Source organism: Mesoplodon densirostris, chromosome 7, assembly GCF_025265405.1.
Source record: "Mesoplodon densirostris isolate mMesDen1 chromosome 7, mMesDen1 primary haplotype, whole genome shotgun sequence".
NCBI classification, from domain to species: domain Eukaryota; kingdom Metazoa; phylum Chordata; class Mammalia; order Artiodactyla; family Ziphiidae; genus Mesoplodon; species Mesoplodon densirostris.
In genome coordinates, this window is record NC_082667.1 from 117,752,723 (window position 1) to 117,773,934 (window position 21,212).

General features: G+C 43.6%; 1 protein-coding gene across 1 annotated transcript; it reads left to right on the forward strand.

The window, feature by feature from the left end:
* The first annotated feature begins 349 nt into the window (after positions 1-349).
* Positions 350-19,267, forward strand: DDX25 (DEAD-box helicase 25). The gene is made up of 12 exons (XM_060103653.1): positions 350-429; positions 1,047-1,113; positions 1,366-1,410; positions 1,736-1,871; positions 3,276-3,368; positions 3,480-3,582; positions 5,144-5,258; positions 6,197-6,374; positions 14,162-14,399; positions 15,583-15,745; positions 17,773-17,961; positions 19,127-19,267. The coding sequence occupies exons 1-12, from the start codon at positions 367-369 to the stop codon at positions 19,186-19,188; spliced, it is 1,452 nt and encodes a 483-aa protein (XP_059959636.1). The 5' UTR covers positions 350-366; the 3' UTR covers positions 19,189-19,267.
* Positions 19,268-21,212: the final 1,945 nt, after the last annotated feature.

The following is a 21,212-nucleotide window of genomic DNA, read 5'->3' on the forward strand; positions in this document are numbered from 1 at the left end:
AGGAGAATAGTCTGGGGAGAGGGTGGGGGGGTAGGAGAGGTAGGACTCTCGAATCAGTATGGAGATTGCTGCCGCTTAGAGTCCCACGCTGTCAGCCTCGGGAGAACGTTCACCACGATAGCGCCCCGGCCGGGTTTCCAACGCCTGGCGCTGACTGGGGTTACTGGCAGACCACTACAGGCAGCTCCCCCCTGCGCGGACCCCGCCCTCCTCCCCCGACTCCTTCCCCCACCTCGGAGTTCGGGCGCCTGCGCGCGGCGGCTGGTCGGCCCCCCGAGAAAGCCCATTGGCCGCTGGGTGAGGCCCGGCACTACCTCGCGCCTGTGGCGACCGCACGTGCTGGGAGCGGAAGTAGCGATCGCAGCTATGGCGTCGTTATTTTCGGCAGGCGATGCAGGGGCTGCGGAGAGCGAGCAGCCGAACGGCCACGTAACTGCCACCGAGCCGGGGAGGGCAAGGGGGCAGGGGCTAGAACAGCACTCCCAGAGGGAAATGTGCTGGGGAGGGGAAGGGAGAGCTCCGCTAGGGTTTGGAGCCAGGTGTCAGATGGTGGTGGGGAGGTGTGACAAGGATTTGGAAGAGGGCCACAGGAAAGGAGACCCCGAGAGAAACAAGACCTTTGGTTTGAAAAGGCAAAATGAAGACACCTGCGGGAGGGAAAGCAGCTGGGAGCCCCAAGTAGACCGAGTTTTCTACTGTCCCAATTTGACCATTAAGCCTCAGCTAGCCTCCATCTCATCTACCAACGCGCTTTCCTATCTGCTTTCCCTTGCTCGTGCTGTGACCCCCCGAAGACTGTCACATTTAGACTAGAGGCTTATAAAGAGGAACTTCATTTACAGGGGAGTAGAACGTCTCCTCTGATTTTAGGATAATTCATACAGGAGACCTGCTTCTCAAAGGAATCCGTTAATACATAATATCACAAAGGAAACAGTATTGGCGTGGCCTTCCCTGCCTCCCTTCCAGCCCGTGTTAGGGGGGTGGCACTGGGCTGCTTGACGCCTTGCTTCCCCATGTTGACTGAAATTTGTATCTTTCAATAGTTTTCAAACGTCATCCATCCCCGGAAGAACCTTCGGGGTATTAAGAGTACTACCGTTACAAACGTAGGTGAGTGTTGTTAAAGAAGATTGGGCTCAGTTCATTTAAAAAGCATTGCTTTCCTCATGTCCCTGGCAACTTTGGCTCCCTTAATTTAGCATTCAAGACCCTCCACTCCCTTTCCCATTTTTTTACCCACTCCTCCACTGCTTGACCCTTCCTTTGTACACACTGTAGAGTCGGCAGGAGAAACTGGGATGATACGCTGGACGTTCCTGCTTGGCATTTATCTTTACAGTTGTTTCTCTTCCATCCTTTTAGACGGTTCTGTTAATAAGACTGAAGAAGATGGTGAAGAAGATGGAGGTAGGAAATAAATTCATTTGCGTGTACTTACTGGCATTCTGTTTCCTTTAATCATGACTTTCACAACGTGGGTGAATAATACCATCTTAATTGGAAAAGAACCATCTTCTGTTTTCTTTATAAATAGTGAATGTCAGAAGAAATACTAACTTAGGCGTCAGGATTACTTCTTTAGAGGAAATTGAAATAGAATATGCAGGAATGGGTTACGAATTTTCAGCTGGCAAGGAAAAATTAGGTCTGCTGGCAATAGATGTAGGCTTGGTTGAGGTTAGAGGTTGACTTTCCCCCTGTAATATCCCCTGTTTTATCCTTGTTTTTCTAGTGGATTTGGCAGCTAATTCACTCTTGAACAAGTTAATCCGGCAGTCCTTAGTAGAATCCAGTCACCGAGTTGAAGTCTTACAAAAGGATCCCAGCTCTCCACTCTACTCGGTGAAAACATTTGAAGAGCTGCGGCTGTGAGTATTTTTTTTTGCGGTATGCAGGCCTCTCACTGTTGTGGCCTCTCCCGTTGCGGAGCACAGGCTCCCGACACGCAGGCTCAGCGGCCATGGCTCACGGGCCCAGCCGCTCTGCGGCATGTGGGATCTTCCCGGACCAGGGCACAAACCCGTGTCCCCTGCATTGACAGGCGGACTCTCAACCGCTGTGCCAGCGGGGAAGCCCGAGTATTTTTACTTTAAGTGTAGGAAAATTCCAGAGAGCATAGCACAGAACAAACTAATCTGCTAATAATAATCATCAGGATCTCCTTCGTGTTCTAATGGTCAATATTCAAATGAGATGTGGACATTTTGCATGCAATTAAAATATAGCTCAAAGAGGAACACTAGGATATCTGAATTGTCCAATGACTTGAGAACATTTTTGATGGTAAAATATTTTAACCTTGCTGTGCTAAGGGGGATAGCTAAGCCAGACACAGCCATATTGCTACTCTCCATACCAGAGTACAGATAACAGGAATTTTGATGACCCAAATACCCCTTTAGATAAGTTACAAGCTTTTACCTTTTTAGTTATTTTTTTTTGTCTCAGATGGTATTTAAATGAATAACTTTCCCAAGTAGGTTTGCATTTCCTAGGGAGTTATCAACTGGCATTAAGGAAATGTATTTGAATAGGTCGAGTTACTGATACGGACTTAACGTAAGTGGGCAAATCCAAAATCCCAATGCCTGCTTTCTAGTTGGGGAGAAGCTTACTTATGATTAAAGGTTGGCTGCCAGTAATCTACCAATTAATCTACCAATTAAGCATGTCCAAAATGTGCATGTCATTGTAGTGGAAGTATTCCAGCCTACTTCACTTTATCCTCTTTCTAATATCTATCCTGAGACCCGAGGAAAGACACATTTAAAAATACTAGCTCGGAAGAATGGGCTAATATTGCGTCTTCTGCTCCTAGAGAGAAATGATATAAGAATCACCTAAATGAAATTTTGTTTTCTCTGAAAATTGCCATTGAAACATTAAAGTTTGTCATTGACTAAAAAGAAATAAACAATAAATCTCACTTAGTTTACTGCTTGTGTGGAAAATAAAACTCTACTGGAAAATTGATGCACTTCTATCAGATGAGTTTTTCCTTTTCTTTTCTTGGTTCAAGAGAAAGTTCAACGTTAGGCCCTTACCACTATCCTTGGCCTGGGCTTATGACATAACTTAATACTTTAGTTCTCCAACTGTGCAGACATGATTGTGTATGTTTGAGAGTTGAGATTTAACTTGTATATTTCCAAATATTACTTTTTATACTCAGTTGCAAAGTGGCCTAATTTAGAAATGCACCTTTCAAGTTTGTATTTCTGAGGCTACTGACGCATCACAGACTTTAAGTATTTGATTTTTTTTTTTGACAGAAAAGAAGAGTTACTAAATGGGATCTATGCAATGGGATTTAATAGACCCTCCAAAATTCAAGAGATGGCTCTCCCTATGATGCTGGCACATCCGTGAGTTTCTAGGGTAGTGGTATTCCAACTGGTTATTTTTAGTCTCTTATATTCAGTTTATGCCCAGGAGCTTGTATTCAGTTTATGTCCAGCATATCCTCTTTTCTACAGACCTCAGAACCTCATAGCCCAGAGTCAGTCTGGAACAGGAAAGACAGCTGCTTTTGTCTTGGCAATGCTAAGCAGAGTTAATGCCTTGGAATTGTTTCCACAGGTAAGGAAAGGCTGGGAGAGAGATGGGAATGCTTGCGGTGCCAAAGATATTTTAGTAATAGGCAATATTGCTGCAATGACGTGATGATATTTAGAATAGACATTCTTTCATAAAATCAGAGCATTGGGCAGCAGTATGGGGCAGTGGTTGAGAGCACAGGCTTTATAGTTTGACTGGTTCCAATTCCAGCCTCTCTACTTACCAGCTGAAAGTCTTAGGCGAGGTTGTAAATCTTTTGGAGTATGTTTTCTTGTCAGTAAAGATAACATTTATAAAGGTATGGATCACAGTTCTGTTCACCCTTGAACCCTAACTTCAATCACAGTGCTTGGCTTGTAGAAACCACTCCTTAAACATTGAATGAATGAATGAATGAATACCTGCCTCATAGGATTGTCATGCAGATTGAGTGAATTAAGGTACATTTTTAGCACCGTGCTCAACATAAAGTGAGCATTCAGTAGTGATAGCTATATAGCTGTAGGTCACCCAGTCCCTCCTACCCATTTAGTGGAGAAGGAAACAGAGGCTTGGAGAGGGAAAGGTCACACGTGAGGTCACAGCTGTCAGAGAGCGACTGAGCAGGGGCTGGAACTGTGCTTGCCATTCTCCCAACCTAGTGTCAATACATAGAAAGTATCTGGTGATCTTTCCTTCTTTCTCCAACCTGTGTTCATCGAACTGGTTGACAAACTGGGAGCCCAAGTGTTGGGTGGGCTCAAAGCTGTGGGGCAGCAAGGATTCCCTCAGGAAGTTTACAGCCTGCGCAGCAAGATAACCCGTGGACATGGATGTGGGTGACTTGTGACAGGCATAGGAAATCCTGTGCTTTCTTTAGACAAGTTCAGGGAAATTTATATCTGGGGTTTGATATCATGAGTAAAAATCCTTTAGGAGAAGCCATGCTTGAACACATGTTGAGAAATGTGTGTGGAAACTGTTTTTATCACTTTAGCTGTGTTTCCCTCTCTCTATCTCAGATCCTTAATTGAAGTTCAAAAATGCGTTAAATATCACCAGTTTCTTCCATCGACATCTTCATTCATCAACAACCACCATTTATAGGGAGGATAGAAGTAACAAATGAAAGAGTTTCAGGGAACATTCTGCCAGAGATGTGTAAGATGGATTGGACCAAGCAGGGAGTGCTCTGGAAATGGGCAGACTTTTAATATCAGGGAAGAGGTGATGGGGACCACACTCAAGCTGTAATTAGTCTTGCATCCCTTCTCTTTTTGATTCCCAGCCCCCCTACATCCCCTTTTTCCCCTACCAAAACAGCGTGACCCGTAACCTGTGTTTCTTCATGACCTTTCCGAGAGGAATACATAAAAGGAAGCTGCTGCTTCATCCTTCACCCCTTCTCCCTGTCCATACTCCACATTCACCCTAGATCTATCCGCTGCCAATTCGTATTCAAGTAAAAATATTCTCTTCAGCCCAAATCTCCAGTTTCACTTCTGTGCCTCTCCCTCCACAAATGTTAATTGTATTTCAGAATCGCACAATGGCTGTTATGAACCTTTCTCCTTCCCCCCTTCTCCCTCTCTCCCTCTCTCAGTGCCTCTGCTTGGCTCCTACTTATGAACTGGCTCTGCAAACTGGCCGTGTGGTCGAACAGATGGGGAAATTCTGCGTGGATGTTCAAGTGATGTATGCTATTCGAGGGAATCGAAGTACGTACCAGCAAGCCAGCCCTGGCTGATATTTTAAATCCCGACTGCACCACTAACACAGTCGTGGTATATACTTTCTCTGCTTTCTTGCCTCTAAAATGGTGGATATAATGGCACCTATATCATAGAGTTGTTACTGGAATTAAATAAAATGATACAGATAAAGCACTGTGCACACCCCTGGCACATAATAAGGACCCAGTAAATGTTAGCTGCATCATTCCCACAGCCCAGAAGAGGATGCTTTTGCCTGTTCTTTTCTGTGAGGCTCAGTTGTTTTGTGCAGAACAGCTTTTATTGTTTCACTTGTTCATTAAAGTATTACATGCATAAAGTGAAAAAAAAAACTAAAACACAGAAAATTCAAAGGTAAAAGTGAAAGTTGTTCTTTCTTTCAAAAACCTATTTCCAAAGACAGCTGTGGTTTTGTTAACAAATCTTTGTGTGTTTTTTGTTTTGTTTTTGAGTGCTTACAAAAATGGGAGCATTTTTTTCATACTGTTCAAAAACTTACACGTTTTAAACATCTTTTCATGTCAGTATGTATAGCCCCACCTCATTCTTTTGACTAGCTGCATAATATTCTGTCATTTATTTCGTGTAACCTGTTGATAGACATTTTGGTTGTTTTCCATTTGGGGAAGATTTGTAGGCCTTTCACTGCTGTGCCAGTGTTTCTGTAGGACAATGGGAATGCTGCAGGGTGGCTTTTTAAATGACCGTGGGGCAGAATCAAATATGCACGACTATTGTCATTACTGTAAATCTAGAAACTTGGGAATTTATCCTAAAACTCTGTAAAATCAAAAACCACAAAGACCCTCAGGGTTGGCACTTGGAAAACCATTAGGAAATGTGTTTCATTACCGGGAATTGTGGATGGTTAGAGCCGTTTGCATCTGAAGGAAGCCTTTAAACCCTTTTCCTTTGCTCCCTAGTTCCCAGAGGCACTCATATCACCAAACAGATTATAATTGGCACTCCTGGGACCGTCCTAGATTGGTGTTTCAAGCAAAAATTAATTGATTTGACTAAGATTCGTGTGTTTGTCCTGGATGAAGCAGATGTGATGATCAACACGCAAGGATTCTCAGACCAAAGCATCCGTATTCAAAGGTAACCTTTTCTTCCTGGATCTTCTGTCCAGGGGAGGAGTTTCATTTGTCTGCTGCTCCCAATTGTCTTTACTGCTTATTCCCCACTTCTTTCACCTTTAAAACAAGTTGGATTTTCATTATTTTCACCAGCTCAATGGGCCTTCAGCCTGCTGTAATTTCCCAACTTCTTCATCTTGTAATCTTGCCTGATTGCTTTACTGTTGTGCTACAGGCTTACAGATGGAATCCATATACAGTGGGTCTGCACCAAATTTTGCCAGTAATCTTATACTTGAGCAAAATTCTAAAGAGAATTCATTAAAACCTGATAGCGCTATTGTGAGGACACAATAGCCTGGGATCAGGAGCCTAGTATCTAGTCCTGACTTTACCTGTAAGTTGTTAAATAAATCCTGTCGATTTCCTAGGCCTCTCTCCCAGGATCACCAAGGGGCTTAAAATTTCAGATTATCAGGCCTAACCTGAACCTTACTGAATCAGAATTTCTGGGAGTGGGCTTTAAGAGTCCGCATTGCTCATTTTTAAATAAAGTATTTATACACTGTGTTAAATTCAAGTATAATATTGAAAGACTTGTAATGATAACCAGTAATCCCTTGCCCCAACCCCTAGAGAATACTGTCTGTTATGACATTAACTTTCATATCTATAAATAACCTGCTCACATTGCTATTTCTCGTTGTATATTCATTATATACAACGTTGTTGGTTACATTCACGGCTGGTATTGATATCATTATCACAACACAAATAGCGTTCACTGCTGAGTATTGAATTCTTATTATTATGTTTTTCTTGTGCTTCTCCCCCTAGAGTTGCCTCTTTTCCTTCATTTGGTTACTGTCACTGTGTAGCGGTCTTTAATTTTTCTCTACCTGTTTCGTCATACGTGTCATATGTCCATGATATCTCCAGATAGTCAAATACATCTTAAAATTCCATCGGTTTCTTATTTTCTGGGAGATCTCCCACACTCACTGTCTCCAGTTTCAGCCTGGACTGTCTGCACTCCAGTCCTGTGGTCACAGCCACATTACAGGTTTCCCCTGTCCTCATTAACAGTTTTGAATCTCCTGTCTTGTGGGTCCTTCTTGGTTTACTGTTGGTTTACTGAATATGCTGGAATGTATCTGCTAATGGCTTCCTGCAAAAGGATGTGTAGGAAGTTCATTTTCTAGCCCCTGCTTGTCTGAAAATGTTTTTACTGTACCTGTAAATTTGATCTTTGGGTTGAGTTTCCCTGGATGTGGAATCCTGTCTTGAAAAGCTTTCTCCCTGTAAATTCGGAGACAGTGTTGAAAAGAGAAAAGTGGTTGTTTTTTTACTATAATTAATAACTCTGTTTCCAGAGTGTTGCTGCTGGAAAGTTTAATGTCATCCTGATCCTCAGACTTTTGTCTGTGATCTGTTTTTTCCTCGCTAGAAGGTTTTGGAATCTTTTTCTCCATGATGTACTGAAACTTCTCAGTGATGTGCTTTGGTTCAGATCTTTTTTTTCTTCATTGTACTAGACACATGGCACACTCTTTTCATTCCGAAAACTTGTGCCTGCCAGATCTGGGGAAATTTCTTATGTTACTTATTTCCCTGCGGTGACCAACTTTTTAGGAAGACAACCCGGGATACAGTCATAGCAGGCAAATATATATGTACATACATACACACACATATATCTCATATATATATATATATATATATATATAAAACTATAATACAGAAGAAATAATCGTACATGTGTTATTACTTTAACATAAAATATGGAAAATATATGTTTGTTTGAAATTATGTATTATTCTGTACTTTTCTGTTACGTTAGTGCTACCATTTAAACAAAACAACTGTAGAACTAAACTGGCAATTAGTAGTAATTCATAAGAGAACTAATTAAATAATATGTATGAGAAAAATACAACAATAATGTTTCGTCTCTGATATAGCAATTTAATCTTTTTAAACATGATTGGCTGCTTAAATTTTGGAGGCTGTGCTATTGTATTTTTTTTTTTTTTTCTTTTTCTTTGGCCACACCACACAGCTTGCAGGATCTTAGTTCCCCAACCAGGGATCAAACCCGGGCCCTCAGCAGTGAGAGCACTGAGTCCTGACCACTGGACCTCCCTGGAATTCCCTATTGTATATGCTTAATATACATAATGATAGAACTATTTATGAGGAGAACGTAAATACGATAGAACTAATTAAACATGTTACAGTACGTCCCCACATACAAATGAGTTCTGTTCCGAGGGCGTGTTCGTTAAGTCCAGTTTGTTCATAAGTCCAACAAAGTTAGCCTAGGTACCCAACTAGCACAGTTGGCTATATAGTGCTGTACTGTAATAGGTTCATAATGCTTTTCACACAAATAATACATAAAAAACAAACACAAAAAATAAACACTTTTAATCTACAGTACAGTACCTTGAAAAGTACAGTAGTACAGTACAACAGCTGGCATCCAGGGGCTGGCATTGAGTGAACAGGCAAGAAGAGTTACTGACTGGAGGAGGGAGAGGAGGTGGGAGACGGTAGAGCTGAAGGATCGTCAGCAATAGGAGACGGAGGGCAAGCTGCAGTTTCACTCACGCCTGAGGTTGATGTTAAAGGTTTTGGTTCTTTGCTGGATTCAATTCTGTCTTGAAAAAAATGATCCAGTGATGTCTGGGTAGTGGCTCTTTTTTTCTCATCATAGATGACACGGTAGCACTAGATTGCATTCTGAACGGCTGCTGCAACGTTTGTGTACCGTTCTACGTTCAGGTACTGTGCGTCAAAAACTAACAGTGCCTCCTCAGATAAAGAAAATCCCCTTGCCATTTCCTGCGTCGTGGATCTCCTCAGTTCTTCAGTTACTTCTTCCTCTTTTCTCTCTTCGTCCTTTCTCTGGGCCTCCAATTCCATCAGGTCTTCATTAGTAAGCGCCTCATGTTACACAGCAAGGAGTTCAGTGAAGTCGTCCTCTTGCTTCAAATAAAGACACTGTACTGCTGTACTCTATACATTCTGGCACGGTAAAGTACACAAAAGCACAACCACTTGTAGAGGATGCATGCATGTGACAACGTACGCCAGACACGTGAACTAACGTGATTGGACATGTGAACACACATCCGCATCTTTGAAGGTTCACAACTTGAAGGTTCGTATGTAGGGGACTTACTGTACCTGTATTTAATGACAGAAACAATAATGACACTTTTTTTTCTGTCTCACAGTGTGGTAAGATATTTTGACTCTCTCTTTTCCAGTATCCTCTGAACTCCCTGCAGCCCTCTTTTCTTGTATGTGGCAGTAAAACAGAATACAGTCAAATCTAAAATTCATTTTGACTTGCAGCTCTGCCCTTATTAAGCTCACACTGATTTTTTTTTTTTTTGGAGTATAGTTGATTTACAGTGTTGTGTTAGTTTTCTGCTGTACAGCAAAGTGAATCTGTTATAGGTATACATATATTCAGTCTTCTTTAGATTCTTTTTTGATATATGTCATTACAGAGTATTGATTTGAGTTCCCTGTTCTATACAGTAGGTCCTTATTAGTTATCTATTTTATATATAGTAGAAGCCCACACTGATTCTTGGTATCATCCAGTGTGATATCCTCTGAACAAAAGTGTTCAAGCGTAGAATACTTAGGAGTTTACCTACTAGCAACGGTGGTTTTTAGACTTGCAAGAATCAATTTCTAGCTCCTTCAAAATGTTCTTCCACTGTATCTGCGGGCTTGTTTCAGTGGACCAACTATTTGTCATTCAGATCCTTTGCATCTATAAATCCATCGTTTAGGTTATCCATGTCTAAAATGTCCATCATTTTCAGACACTCCGAAGTCTATTAGATGTTATCATAAGTGAAACCTCTTCTCCTCAGGGAAAATGATTATAAAGCACAGAGGTGACTTAAACTTGTCAAACGGAAAGATGGATTCTTTACAAATTTAGTAAAGAAATGAGAAAGTCCTCAACTTGGCTGTCCTTTTCTGGTGACACTTTTCAACTTCTGCAGCAGTTTTATTCCTAAAAAAAGGAAAAATGAGTCATTTTGTGCTACCAGTTTTTGTTGCAGCCTTTACAGAACACCAGACAGCTTAGGTGCAGTCAGTACAAGGCCTCTTCACAAGTCATCAGACAGTTAGGGAGAAACAGTGTGTTATTTCTATTTTACTATAATCTTTTTCTCCATTCTCATCCTTGACGTATTTCCAAGTTGGAGTTGGACATTCTTTTTGTCTCAAACTTTGAAAATAGGCCAACATTTTAAATCTTTTCACTGGCCAGCTGCAATGGCAGGCATCTTGTAGGCACACGTCTGAGGTAGCTCTACGTCCACTTCTGCACAGTTTGGAACCTTAGTAAGGCTTCTGCAAGTTTGAAATAACAAAGTGACCCAAAACTTTGGTAATGAAAAGCTCAATATCACAGGTAAGCAAATTGTATGTGTTTTTAGAAGTATTGTATACAAAGGATGCAGGACATTTAGCTGGTAAGATCTTTTCATGTCTTTGATAAGGAATTTATAGACTGAATGGAATATGCCAGAATATACATTTGCACTGTCTGCTGCTCATGCAGGGAGTTGAACAAAGGCTAATTTGTATTTGGATACAATGTCAACAGTCTTTTGTTGTATATTTTCTGTGTTGGATAAAAACTTCATAGAAGCCAAAAAGATGTTTTGAGACTCCATTTTTTCAAAACCAAGTACCTAAGAGATTGGAGGTGGGGGGTGTGTGTTTTGTGTTGCCGTGATTTGAAATCTCACTGGATATACTGTAGAAGCATGGTCTCTGGTAAGATCTGAGACACTCCACTCTACACTGAGAGAGGAAAGACGTCTGTTATCAAAAGTTCCCGCCGTTCACCTGCAGGACCCTTTACTTGCAGCCTCTGAACCAGGAAATGTAACTTTACTCAGTTTCATAGGGATGGCAAGGGAAAGATACAGTCACACATGTCCCTTTGCATGGTGTGGGCAAACTAATCCAGCTGAGCACTGGTGTGTTTGGAGGAGGCAAAAAACTTAATTTAGAAGTATTGCCTGTCTCATCCTGAACTGGTGCGATTCAGTTTCCATATATGCTTTCCACATCCCTTCTCCGCCAGGCCTAGTCCCGAATTCATCCCTTCATTTGGTGCAGTCTGCTCTGTTTCCATTATTTACCTCTTTAACCCAGTTGTATGTGTCATGCCATCCGTCACTAAAATAACACAGTCAGTTAGCCTTTTTCTGTCCGGTCTGGGTCATACCGGCATTGTCCTCTGTTTCTTTTCCATAGCTTCCTTTCCTTGTCTTATGGATGCAAAACATCCATAACACAAGAAAGATATGTGATATCTACAGTTATCTCTTTGAGGATATTAATTATAGCATTACAGTTTTTTTTTCTGTTCTCAACCCTGTCTCTGAGTGATCTAAGTTTCCTTTTGTGTTTGTTGGCTACAGTCTGTCTTTGTGGCGGATCTTTCCTCCTCACATCTGGTGACCCTGCACTAGCCTTTCGTAACCCAAGCTGAGGAACTAGAAAGCGTATTTATCGACAGCTCTGTGTGCACGGTTGGGGCTTGTAACTCGGAAGCTTCACTTGAGGATGCTTGTCACCTGGAGGTCTTTAGGAGTATGTAATGTGTCTAATCTCCTTCCCGGGACACTCCACTGCTGGCATCCTGGGAGGAGAGCAGGACGCTCTGGTGGATGGGCTGAGGGGGGTCCACCGTTCAGTATACGCATTTTCACTTGATCCCCTGTTCAGCTGTCTGCTTTACCCTCACCTTCTGCTGAGGCTCTTCTGCTTGTACAAGCTGAGCTGCCAGAGAAGGGTGGGGTCCAGCTGCTCCTTGTATCTATTTTCATCCAGCCTTCCTATTTAAAAAAATGTGGGCCCAGGATCAAGCAAGACTCCCTTCTTGCCATACCCTACCAATAAGTTGGTATGTTTAAATGTAACAGTGAATAAAAGATGCGGAAGTCCAGGGGAGATTCAGTAGTCAAAAAGGGCTTTCTACTAAAAAGAATATTAAGTAAAATTAGAGTATTCATGTTGGTTGTTCATCCCTCCATTGTTCAGTTTTCCTTTCTTTTGCTTAAAATACATTAAGTCACAGCGCTGTCCAATAGAAGTATAATGTAAGCCACATGTGTAATTTAAAATGTTCTAATAGCCACATTAAAAAAGAAACAGGTGAAGTTCATGTTATAAAATATTTAACGTGACATATCAAAAATAGCATCTTAACAAGTAATGTTATCAATCTAAAAATTGTTAACGAAATATTTTGCATTCTTTTCCTACTTAGTCTTCAAAATCCAGTGTGTTCTGCAGAACAGCCCATGTTTCCTTCCCTTGGACAATTTGTATAGGTTTTCTTTCTGGAATGAAATGGCCGCAGCCTTGGGATACCAGTCCTAGTGCCCTCTTTTTCCAGGTGAAGGGTGTGGGAGAGCAGATGGCCGAGTGCCGCCGCCTGCTGATCCAGGTTCTCCTCATGTCTTCTCACAGCCCTCACCCCACCCCCACCAGGCCTCTGATCTTGCACGTCCTAGGCCTCCCAGTGGTTCTGAGGGAACCGCGGCCTTTGCATCAGCACTTCCCTCTGTAGCGCTCACATTGTAGCTTCATCCACTTTCTTGGTTATCACACTTTTCCATCTTGCAAAAATATATTGAAATATCCACCCGTTTCTCTTATTCTGCACGTTTTGTGAGTTCATATCTTAATCACTTTATGGTCACATTAGTGGGATGCTGGACACTGAGAAGGTAACAAACGTAGTCTCCCGTGGCCAACCAGAAATCGGTCCGATTGTTGTTTGAAAAGCTCCCAGATGATTCAGGTCCCAGGCTTGAAATAATGTTTGGGAATCGCTGGACTGTATGAGCTCACCTCACTTTTAGACCTAACAGCTTCTTCTCTAAGTGCTCTGTTGTCTTCTCAAAGGCAGTGATTCCCCTCTGGTCTCTCTTCTATTTCGTTGTTTAAAGAATTAACTTTTTAATTGATGTATAAAATATGTGCAGAGAAATATACAAATCCTAAGTGTACTGCTGGTTGAACTATCACAGAGAGGCTGTGCTCATGGGACAATGGCCCAGGTCAAGACATAGAACTTTACTGGCACCCTGGGAGTCCCCTACAGCCCCTTTCCTGTCACCCTCCCCTCTCTCCTCCACAGGCTTAGCTGTATCCTGACTGCTGACTCCGTACATTCATTTTGCCTTTTTTCTGAACTTGGTATGAATTAGCCTCTGTTCACTGTGGGTTCAGTTTACATTCCACATGCAGTAGCATCTTCGCCTTCTGCTCCCCTTTTATTTATATCCAGGTTCTTCCCATTCCAAATAGACTTAATGTGGCTGTTCTTTCCCGCCCCAGAGATAGAACACCTGCCATCGAATGGTGAGCCTCTATGCCCTTCATCCGCATGGAACTTGTGCGGGATGATTGCCGTAAACAGCACCTAGACTAACACCCTAGGCTCCACGAGCCCGTCTCTCCTAAGGAGAAGACTGGTGTGAAAACCCAGATGACTTACCTAAACTTCACTCTGGAGCCCCACATTCAGCGTATCCGTTTCCCCAAGTTCTTGGTGGGCAGGAGGGGCTGACACACGGTGCTCTGCAGCAGGTGTAGTTGTCGTGGCCGCAGCACGTTTCACGGTGACCGCAGAGCAGGAGCAGGGGCGTGGGGAGCAGCTGATGGCCGTGGGCGTCAGGTGCTGGAAGCTGCCCCCCCAAGGAGAGGGACAGGCCTGGCCGTCGGGTGACGGCCTTCTTGCCTCCTCTCCCATAGAGCTTTACCGTCCGGGTGCCAGATGCTCCTCTTTTCAGCGACCTTTGAAGACTCCGTGTGGCAGTTTGCGGAGCGAATCATTCCTGACCCCAACGTTATCAAGTTACGAAGAGAGGAGCTGACCCTGAACAACATCCGACAGTATTACGTGTTGTGCAGGAATAGGAAAGACAAGTACCAGGCTCTGTGCAACATCTACGGTGGCATCACCATTGGCCAGGCCATCATATTCTGCCACGTAAGTCTGCCGGGACTTGTCTTACTCGTGCCCAGATTTCTGTGCAGGTGGAGCTGGGCACCGCGTTGGGTGCTTTTTGTACATTATGTTGTTTAATCTTCAGAGCAACTCTGAATAGAGATTATCTGTATTTTATGGGTGAAACTGAAGTAATGGAATAGGACTTCAATATGGTGTGAAACAGAGGGCATCCTTCTTTTATTTCTTTTTCTCTTTCTTTCTTTTTTGGTCACGCCACGCCGCTTGCGGGATCTCAGTTGCCTGACAAGGGATTTAAACTGGGCCACGGCAGTGAAAGCCTGGAATCCTAACTACTAGGCCACCAGGGAACTCCCTGGGCATCCTTCTTTTAGAGGGACTGCTTCTAACACTTCCCCATTCAGTTTGATGTTTATTGTAGTGTTTCCACAGATACCCTTTATCAGGTTCAGAATGTTCTCTTCTCCTCCTAACTTACTATGAGCCAAGTAGCCACTCAGCCACTCACTATTAACAGCCCCTTGTTTTTATTTTCGTATTTACTTTTCCTATCTGGCGTTTTTCGTGTTCATGTCTTGGTTGTATTTTTTCACCACCATGTGCACACTGTCAGCTCCACGAGAGCAGGTTCTCACCTGTTCCACTCCCCTTCATGCCCCCGCCCTAGAATAGCCCCACCCAGCACATGGATGGCCCTGGAAACATACTTGTAGAGTAAAGGAAAGCTCAGCTCTGCCACGGACTAGCCATGTGACCTTGGGCAAATCACTTAATGGTTTTAAGCTTTGGGTTTATTTTTCAGTTTTTTAAAATGAACTTAGGTAGTTACTTCATCAAATCATTATGAAAGCAGATGAACGTGATGCACGTAAAGGTTTTAGCAAAGTGCCTGGCGTACACAAGGATGTCATCGTTAGGTGACCTCATTTTGTCATCAGACCACCATGAGAGGTGGGCAGAGCATTTTATTCTCTGTTTCAGGGCTGAGAAGCCAAAGCTCTTACAGGTTGAGAGGATGCGCCCCTTAAAAAGCACGGGGGAGGGAGAATCCCCTGCCACATTCTCAGATCCCTCTAGGCCCCAAAGGGAAGGTGAAGCAAAACTCCTCTGCAGCACCCCCAGCTCCCATGCCCTGCAGACGTGAGCGCTGCACACATAGGCTGCTTCAACTTGGGCGCCATGCTGGGTTTTGATTTTCATGCAGACTCGTCAAAATGCCAAATGGTTGACTGTGGAGATGATAAAGGATGGCCACCAGGTGTCTCTGTTAAGTGGAGAGCTGACTGTGGATCAGCGAGCTTCCGTCATTCAGAGGTTTCGAGATGGGAAGGAGAAAGTTCTTATAACAACCAACGTCTGTGCTCGAGGTGTGTATGTGTATGCACTTAAAGTCAAGTTTATTGAGGTATCATTTACATATGATAAAATTCACTCTTTTTAAGGATACGTTTCAGAGAGTTTTGACAAACATATAGTCACGTACCCATCACTGTAATCAAAATATGGAACATTTCCATCTCCCCTCAACATTTCTCAGTGCCCATTTTCAACCAGTCTCTGAAACTAATGACCAACTAATGGCCAACCACTGATCAGATTTCTGTCTCTGTATTTTTGTCTTTTGCAGAATGACATGTAAGTTAAATCATACAGCTGGTAGCCTTTGTGTCTGATTTATTCCACTTGACATAGTACTTTGGAATTCATCAGTGTTGTTACATGTATCTGTAGGTCATTCCTTGATATTGCTGAGTAGTATTCCATTGACTGGGTCGTACCACAATTAGGTCTTCCATTCACCAGCTGATGGACATTTGGATTGGTTACAGCTTGGGCTGTTTGGACTAAAGCTGTAATAAACATTCATGTATAAGGCTTATGTAGACATATGCTTTCATTTCTCTTGGGTAAATGCCTGGGAGGAGGATTTCTGGGTCATGTGGTAAGTGTATGTTTAGCTTTATAGGAAACTGCAAAACTGTTTTCCAGAGTGGCTGTACCCTTTTGCAGCTCTACCAGCAATACAGGAGAGTTCCAGTTGTTCTCCATCCTTGTCAGTAATTGCTATTGACACTTTTTTCATCTTAAGCTTTCTAGTAGATGTGTGTGGCATCTCGTGTTTTCAACTTGTGTTCCCTAATGACTAATGATGTTGGTCATCTCTGAGGTGTTTTTAATTTTAAAACTCTTGACTACTGGAAGAAGAATCTTTGTTTTTTCAAGAGGAGGGCCTTCGTACTTTCCTCATTCCTCCTGTATCCTTGCCTACACCGCAGACTCAAACCATGTTTCCTAATTTATTACTAGTTCACCAGATAGAACCGAGGACCTGCCATGAGTGCTGAGCTTGGCATTTGGAGGAGTAGCCTAAAAAAGGACGAGGTTCCTTCCCCTCGGGAGCACGCTGCCTGGACTCCTGACCCTCTAGGCCAGCACTAGCCAATAGAAATGTTTGCATTGATATAAATCTCCTATTCTCTGCTGTCCAAGCCATATATGGTGGCTCTTGAGCACTTGATGTGTGACTAGTATGGCTGAGGAACTGGATTTTTAATTTGAATTAATTTAAATAGCCGTAAGGCCAATGGTTACCAGACTGGACAGCACAACTCCAGACCCCAGAGAAAAGAGGGCACAAATTGCTCCAGAGTCAAAGCACAGTACAGGCAGGACGAGGATTATGACCCCAACAGCTTGTTAGTGTTGAGGAATGGAGGTACTAGGTGAGCACACACGTCTTCCTAGGAAACATTAGGAGTGAAAGGTGTGAAAGGAAGGGGAGAACTCTTGGAAGTCTTGAGTGGTTTGTACTTTATCCTGTACTGTTTGGGCAGCTGGATACTAAACACAAGTGCTCTGGACGTTGCTGTGGTGACCACGGTGACGATTAGAGGAGTGGGAGATGAGGGATTGGGGAGACCAGTCCGGAAATTGTTGTAACAGTTGAGACAATGGATAAAATGACCTGACGGGAACAATGGCCATGGAATGGGGTGGAGCTGGGGCCCTGTGATGGGTAGGGGGATGTGAGACTAAGGAGCTTGCTGGGCACTTAGCACAGTGGGGGTGGAGAAGATGGAAGGGCTCTGTGACCTGCTGAGAGCCCCTCCCCAACACACACGCACACACGCACATGCACACACATACACGCACGCGCGCTTTGTACATATTTAGACTTCTGTATAATTCGCTTCTACTGACATTCTTATCCAGCATCATAGACATACATACTTGCAAGCACACTGCCTGACCAAAGGACCTATTTCATTTACGTAAAAGCAGGTTTGATTTACAGATTGTGTCTATTAAATGAGAATTCCCTCGGCAAACGTTCTTGAATAGCTATGTCCTGAGGAAAAAGTTGCAGGACCCTGCAGTGTCGTTCTTCTTCCAGGGATTGACGTGAAGCAGGTCACGATTGTTGTGAACTTTGACCTGCCTGTGAACCCAGCAGAGGAGCCAGACTATGAGACCTACCTCCACCGTATTGGGCGGACAGGCCGCTTTGGGATAAGAGGCTTTGCCTTCAACATGATCGAGGTGGATAAGCTGCCCCTGCTGATGAAGATCCAGGACCACTTCAGTGAGTAGTAGCCTTCATGCCCAGAGCTGTGGACCTGCCCACGTTGACAGTGACGATGTGTGTCGTGGACCTCGAGCCCAGAGGCTTGTGATCGGGTGGGGGCAGGAGCCAGGGAGTAGGCTTCTACTTCTTAGTGCCAGAGTTCCTAACAGGAGGCAGGGGTAATTAAAGGAAGCTGTGAAAACCAAGTGGAATTGATAGGAGCTCATATTTCTATTTTATTGCTCATTCTGGGATCTGGAGCAGATTTTACGTCCATGAAGAACCACCCTAGGCAAAGTAATAAGCTCCTTTAAGATTATACTGTGTCCCCAGCTTCCTTTTGTATGTACATTTTCCCCTTCCTGTTGCCCCAGCCACCAACTAGGACAGTCCTAAATCCTGAGGTCTGCTGCCTTCCTCCAGTGCCCCTCCCCATCTAAACAAGGCAGTCTCTGCTAACCTGCTGGGGCTCTTGGACGGGCGTGTTGCACCCTGGTGGAAACTTGAAGGGTAACAGAAGCTGAGGTGTCCCCCTGCCCCAGGGCCCTGGATAGATACAGCTGCGGAGCAGGCGAGGAAGAACCCTCGCAGGACTCCAGATGTATCTTTCACCTTTAAGACAATGATACTTAACCTCTGTGGGAAGCAAAGGACACTATCCCCGGGGAAATGCACACAGGCACATATGTGCAATTTGGAATATAATTTTAAAAGGTTTACAGACTGGCTGTGACCCTTCAGGGAAGTTGATTAAGCACACCTGCGTTAGGATAACGGAGGCGGGATGGGGGTGGAGAAAGAACCATTAAGATCACTGTTGCTACGCTAATCAACACTCCCTGTTGCCATTCAGCAAACCCGCCTGCCCAATGCACACGCCCACTTCACCCTCCTGAGCTCAGCCAGGCACCTTCCCAGGTTCCCCTCTCTGCACTCTGGCGATTTTTTTCTGCCCCACAGTATTTAGACATGTATGTTGTCTTGTCTGGTGCATTTGATGCCATTGTAGTTAGTATGGATTGGTTATTTGGATACCATCCCTTCCTTACCTAATCTAGAGAATGTCCCAGTATCTCGAGGCTTTCCATACAAGGTGTCACTATCTTCAGAAATGTAATTGGATGGAATGAAATTTCATTTAGGCCCTGGGATAAGACTGTTCCATTCTCTTTTGTTCTTTTAGACAGCAATATTAAGCAACTCGACCCTGAAGACATGGATGAAATTGAAAATATTGAATGTTGAAGAAAGAACTTTTATCGTTTACAAGTATTCTGGTTTATGCAACAATGTAGGTTTTGAAAGTGATTTTTTATGTTGAGCCTTTTTCAACATGAAACTGTTAATATATGGCAAAATAAACGTTATGGTAGCCTTAGTTTTAAGACCTGAGGTCTTTCTGAACCAAATTGATGCGAAGCACTTGATCTTTCTGAGTAAAAAAATGGAGATTATTTCTTATTCCAATCTTTTCACAGATAAACATCTTTGCGTGGGCTACTGGGTTGTCGTGGGATTTAGTTTATAGAGTCTGAGCAGGTCATGCCGCCTGTGAATATCTCACGGTGCCACGAGATGGCAGTAGAACGTCACTGTTTCTGGAATTTGAGTTGGTCGACAAGTGAAAAAACACGTCTTCAGACTTGCTCACTGCTGCCCATCCACCCCTAGTGTCTTCCCTCCCTCCCCCTCGCCCCCTCACCACACATGCACGCACCCCTGCATCCCCCCCACAGACATACACTCTCACGTGTGAGTGCAGGGTGAAACCTTCACAAAGTAAAACGATTTGAAAGAGAGTATTTTGCTTCTTTTTTAGTGTTTCAACCAACACAGAATTTCAAGATATTTTTCTATTTTACTTCTTAATGTCTTCAAATTAGAGAAGATTTCATCCATCATCAGTTATTTCATAGTCTCTGAAAATGTGGCTTTATTATAGACATTTCTTAAAAACAGGCAGTGGAGGTGGGGGGAACCCACTTGCCTTAGTAAAAAGGTGACACTTCAGGGAGCCAAGGGTTTTCGCTTTTAAGAACTTAATGGTGTATCTGAGAATCCTGGATGTTTTCTTGCAAGTCCCATTGAGATGCTTCTCATTTCTCACATTTGCTCCTAAAAAGTGAAACAGTGGGCTTGAGAAAAAGGGGGGGAAATTGATACTCTCCCAGAAAGCCTGAGCAGGTTTTGCAGCCCAGAGCCGGGCCCCAGCTCTGTCACAGCAGACTGCCACCAGCAACCTCAGTGAATGCGCCTGTCATCCCATTGTGGAGGGGTGTTTCTGGCCTATGTCTTGTGATATTCCATGTGCATGTCACCTGCCCATGTTGCATCCTGTGGGCAGGGCTCAAATACAAGAAAATCGTTCAGCCTCCTCACCCCACAGCAGATATTTATCATGCACCCTTTATGCTAAACACCAAGGAAGAGAGATGAATAAGACGTACCAGTCATTTCAGAATTCAGAGTCTCACAGCAGAGACTCAGAATAAGCCAACATTATTTTAATAATGGTCTTTGCTTAAGGAAGGGGTTCAGAGGAGGCACCCCAAACACCGTCGGGGCTAGTTTCCCAGAGGAGAAGACATTGTATCTCCTCTTATAGGAGAGAACGTGAGTTGCACGGTGCCTCTCCTCAGGTACTTAGTACCCCCTTGCAGTCACCTAACATAGATCCACTGAGACAGTGTTCCAGATCCAGCTGATCGCCAGAATTACCTGGAGAACTTGGGAAAAAAATACAGATTTCTTCCCCATACTGTGCACCAAAAACCAAACTCTCTTAGGGTAGAGCTCAGAAACACAGTTACCTAAGGGAGCTGAAGACAGGTAAAGCAACAGGTCTTAAAGACCACTGTCTTAGGGAGGGAGATGCCGAGGCAAAGAGAAGCCCCAGGGACAGAATCTATAAAAGGTAGAGCTTCCGCCTCTGAAGGTCCGCTCGTGTTCTCCTTATGGTATGTCTGCCTTCCTCTCTGGGCCGGATCAGCTTATCCACTCGATACCCAGCCCCCAACACAGCGCCCAGCATGTAATAGGCAGTCAGTGAATACTTGTTCCGTTGAGTACCTATTCTCTTGCCATCTCTTCCTTCACTAACGTTCTTCCCTGATGTTTGCCATCTTGGTTTTGAACCGCAGTCGTGTGGCGCAAGATGAATAAACGTAGGAAGCGTTTCAAGAGAGTTTGCTCTCTCTTCCTATTGGAGAATTGAGTTGGACTTTCCGTCATAGTCAGCTGAGCATTGTGGTCTCTTAAATAAGATTTTA

What these genes read in the sequence shown, in the direction of transcription:
- DDX25 (XM_060103653.1), top strand. Translation starts at nt 367, where the DNA reads ATGGCGTCGTTATTTTCGGCAGGCGATGCAGGGGCTGCGGAGAGCGAG. An exon ending in TACTACCGTTACAAACGTAG is followed by an intron (nt 1,114 to 1,365) that starts GTGAGTGTTGTT and finishes CCATCCTTTTAG; the next exon opens with ACGGTTCTGTTAATAAGACT. An exon ending in ACATTTGAAGAGCTGCGGCT is followed by an intron (nt 1,872 to 3,275) that starts GTGAGTATTTTT and finishes TTTTTTTGACAG; the next exon opens with AAAAGAAGAGTTACTAAATG.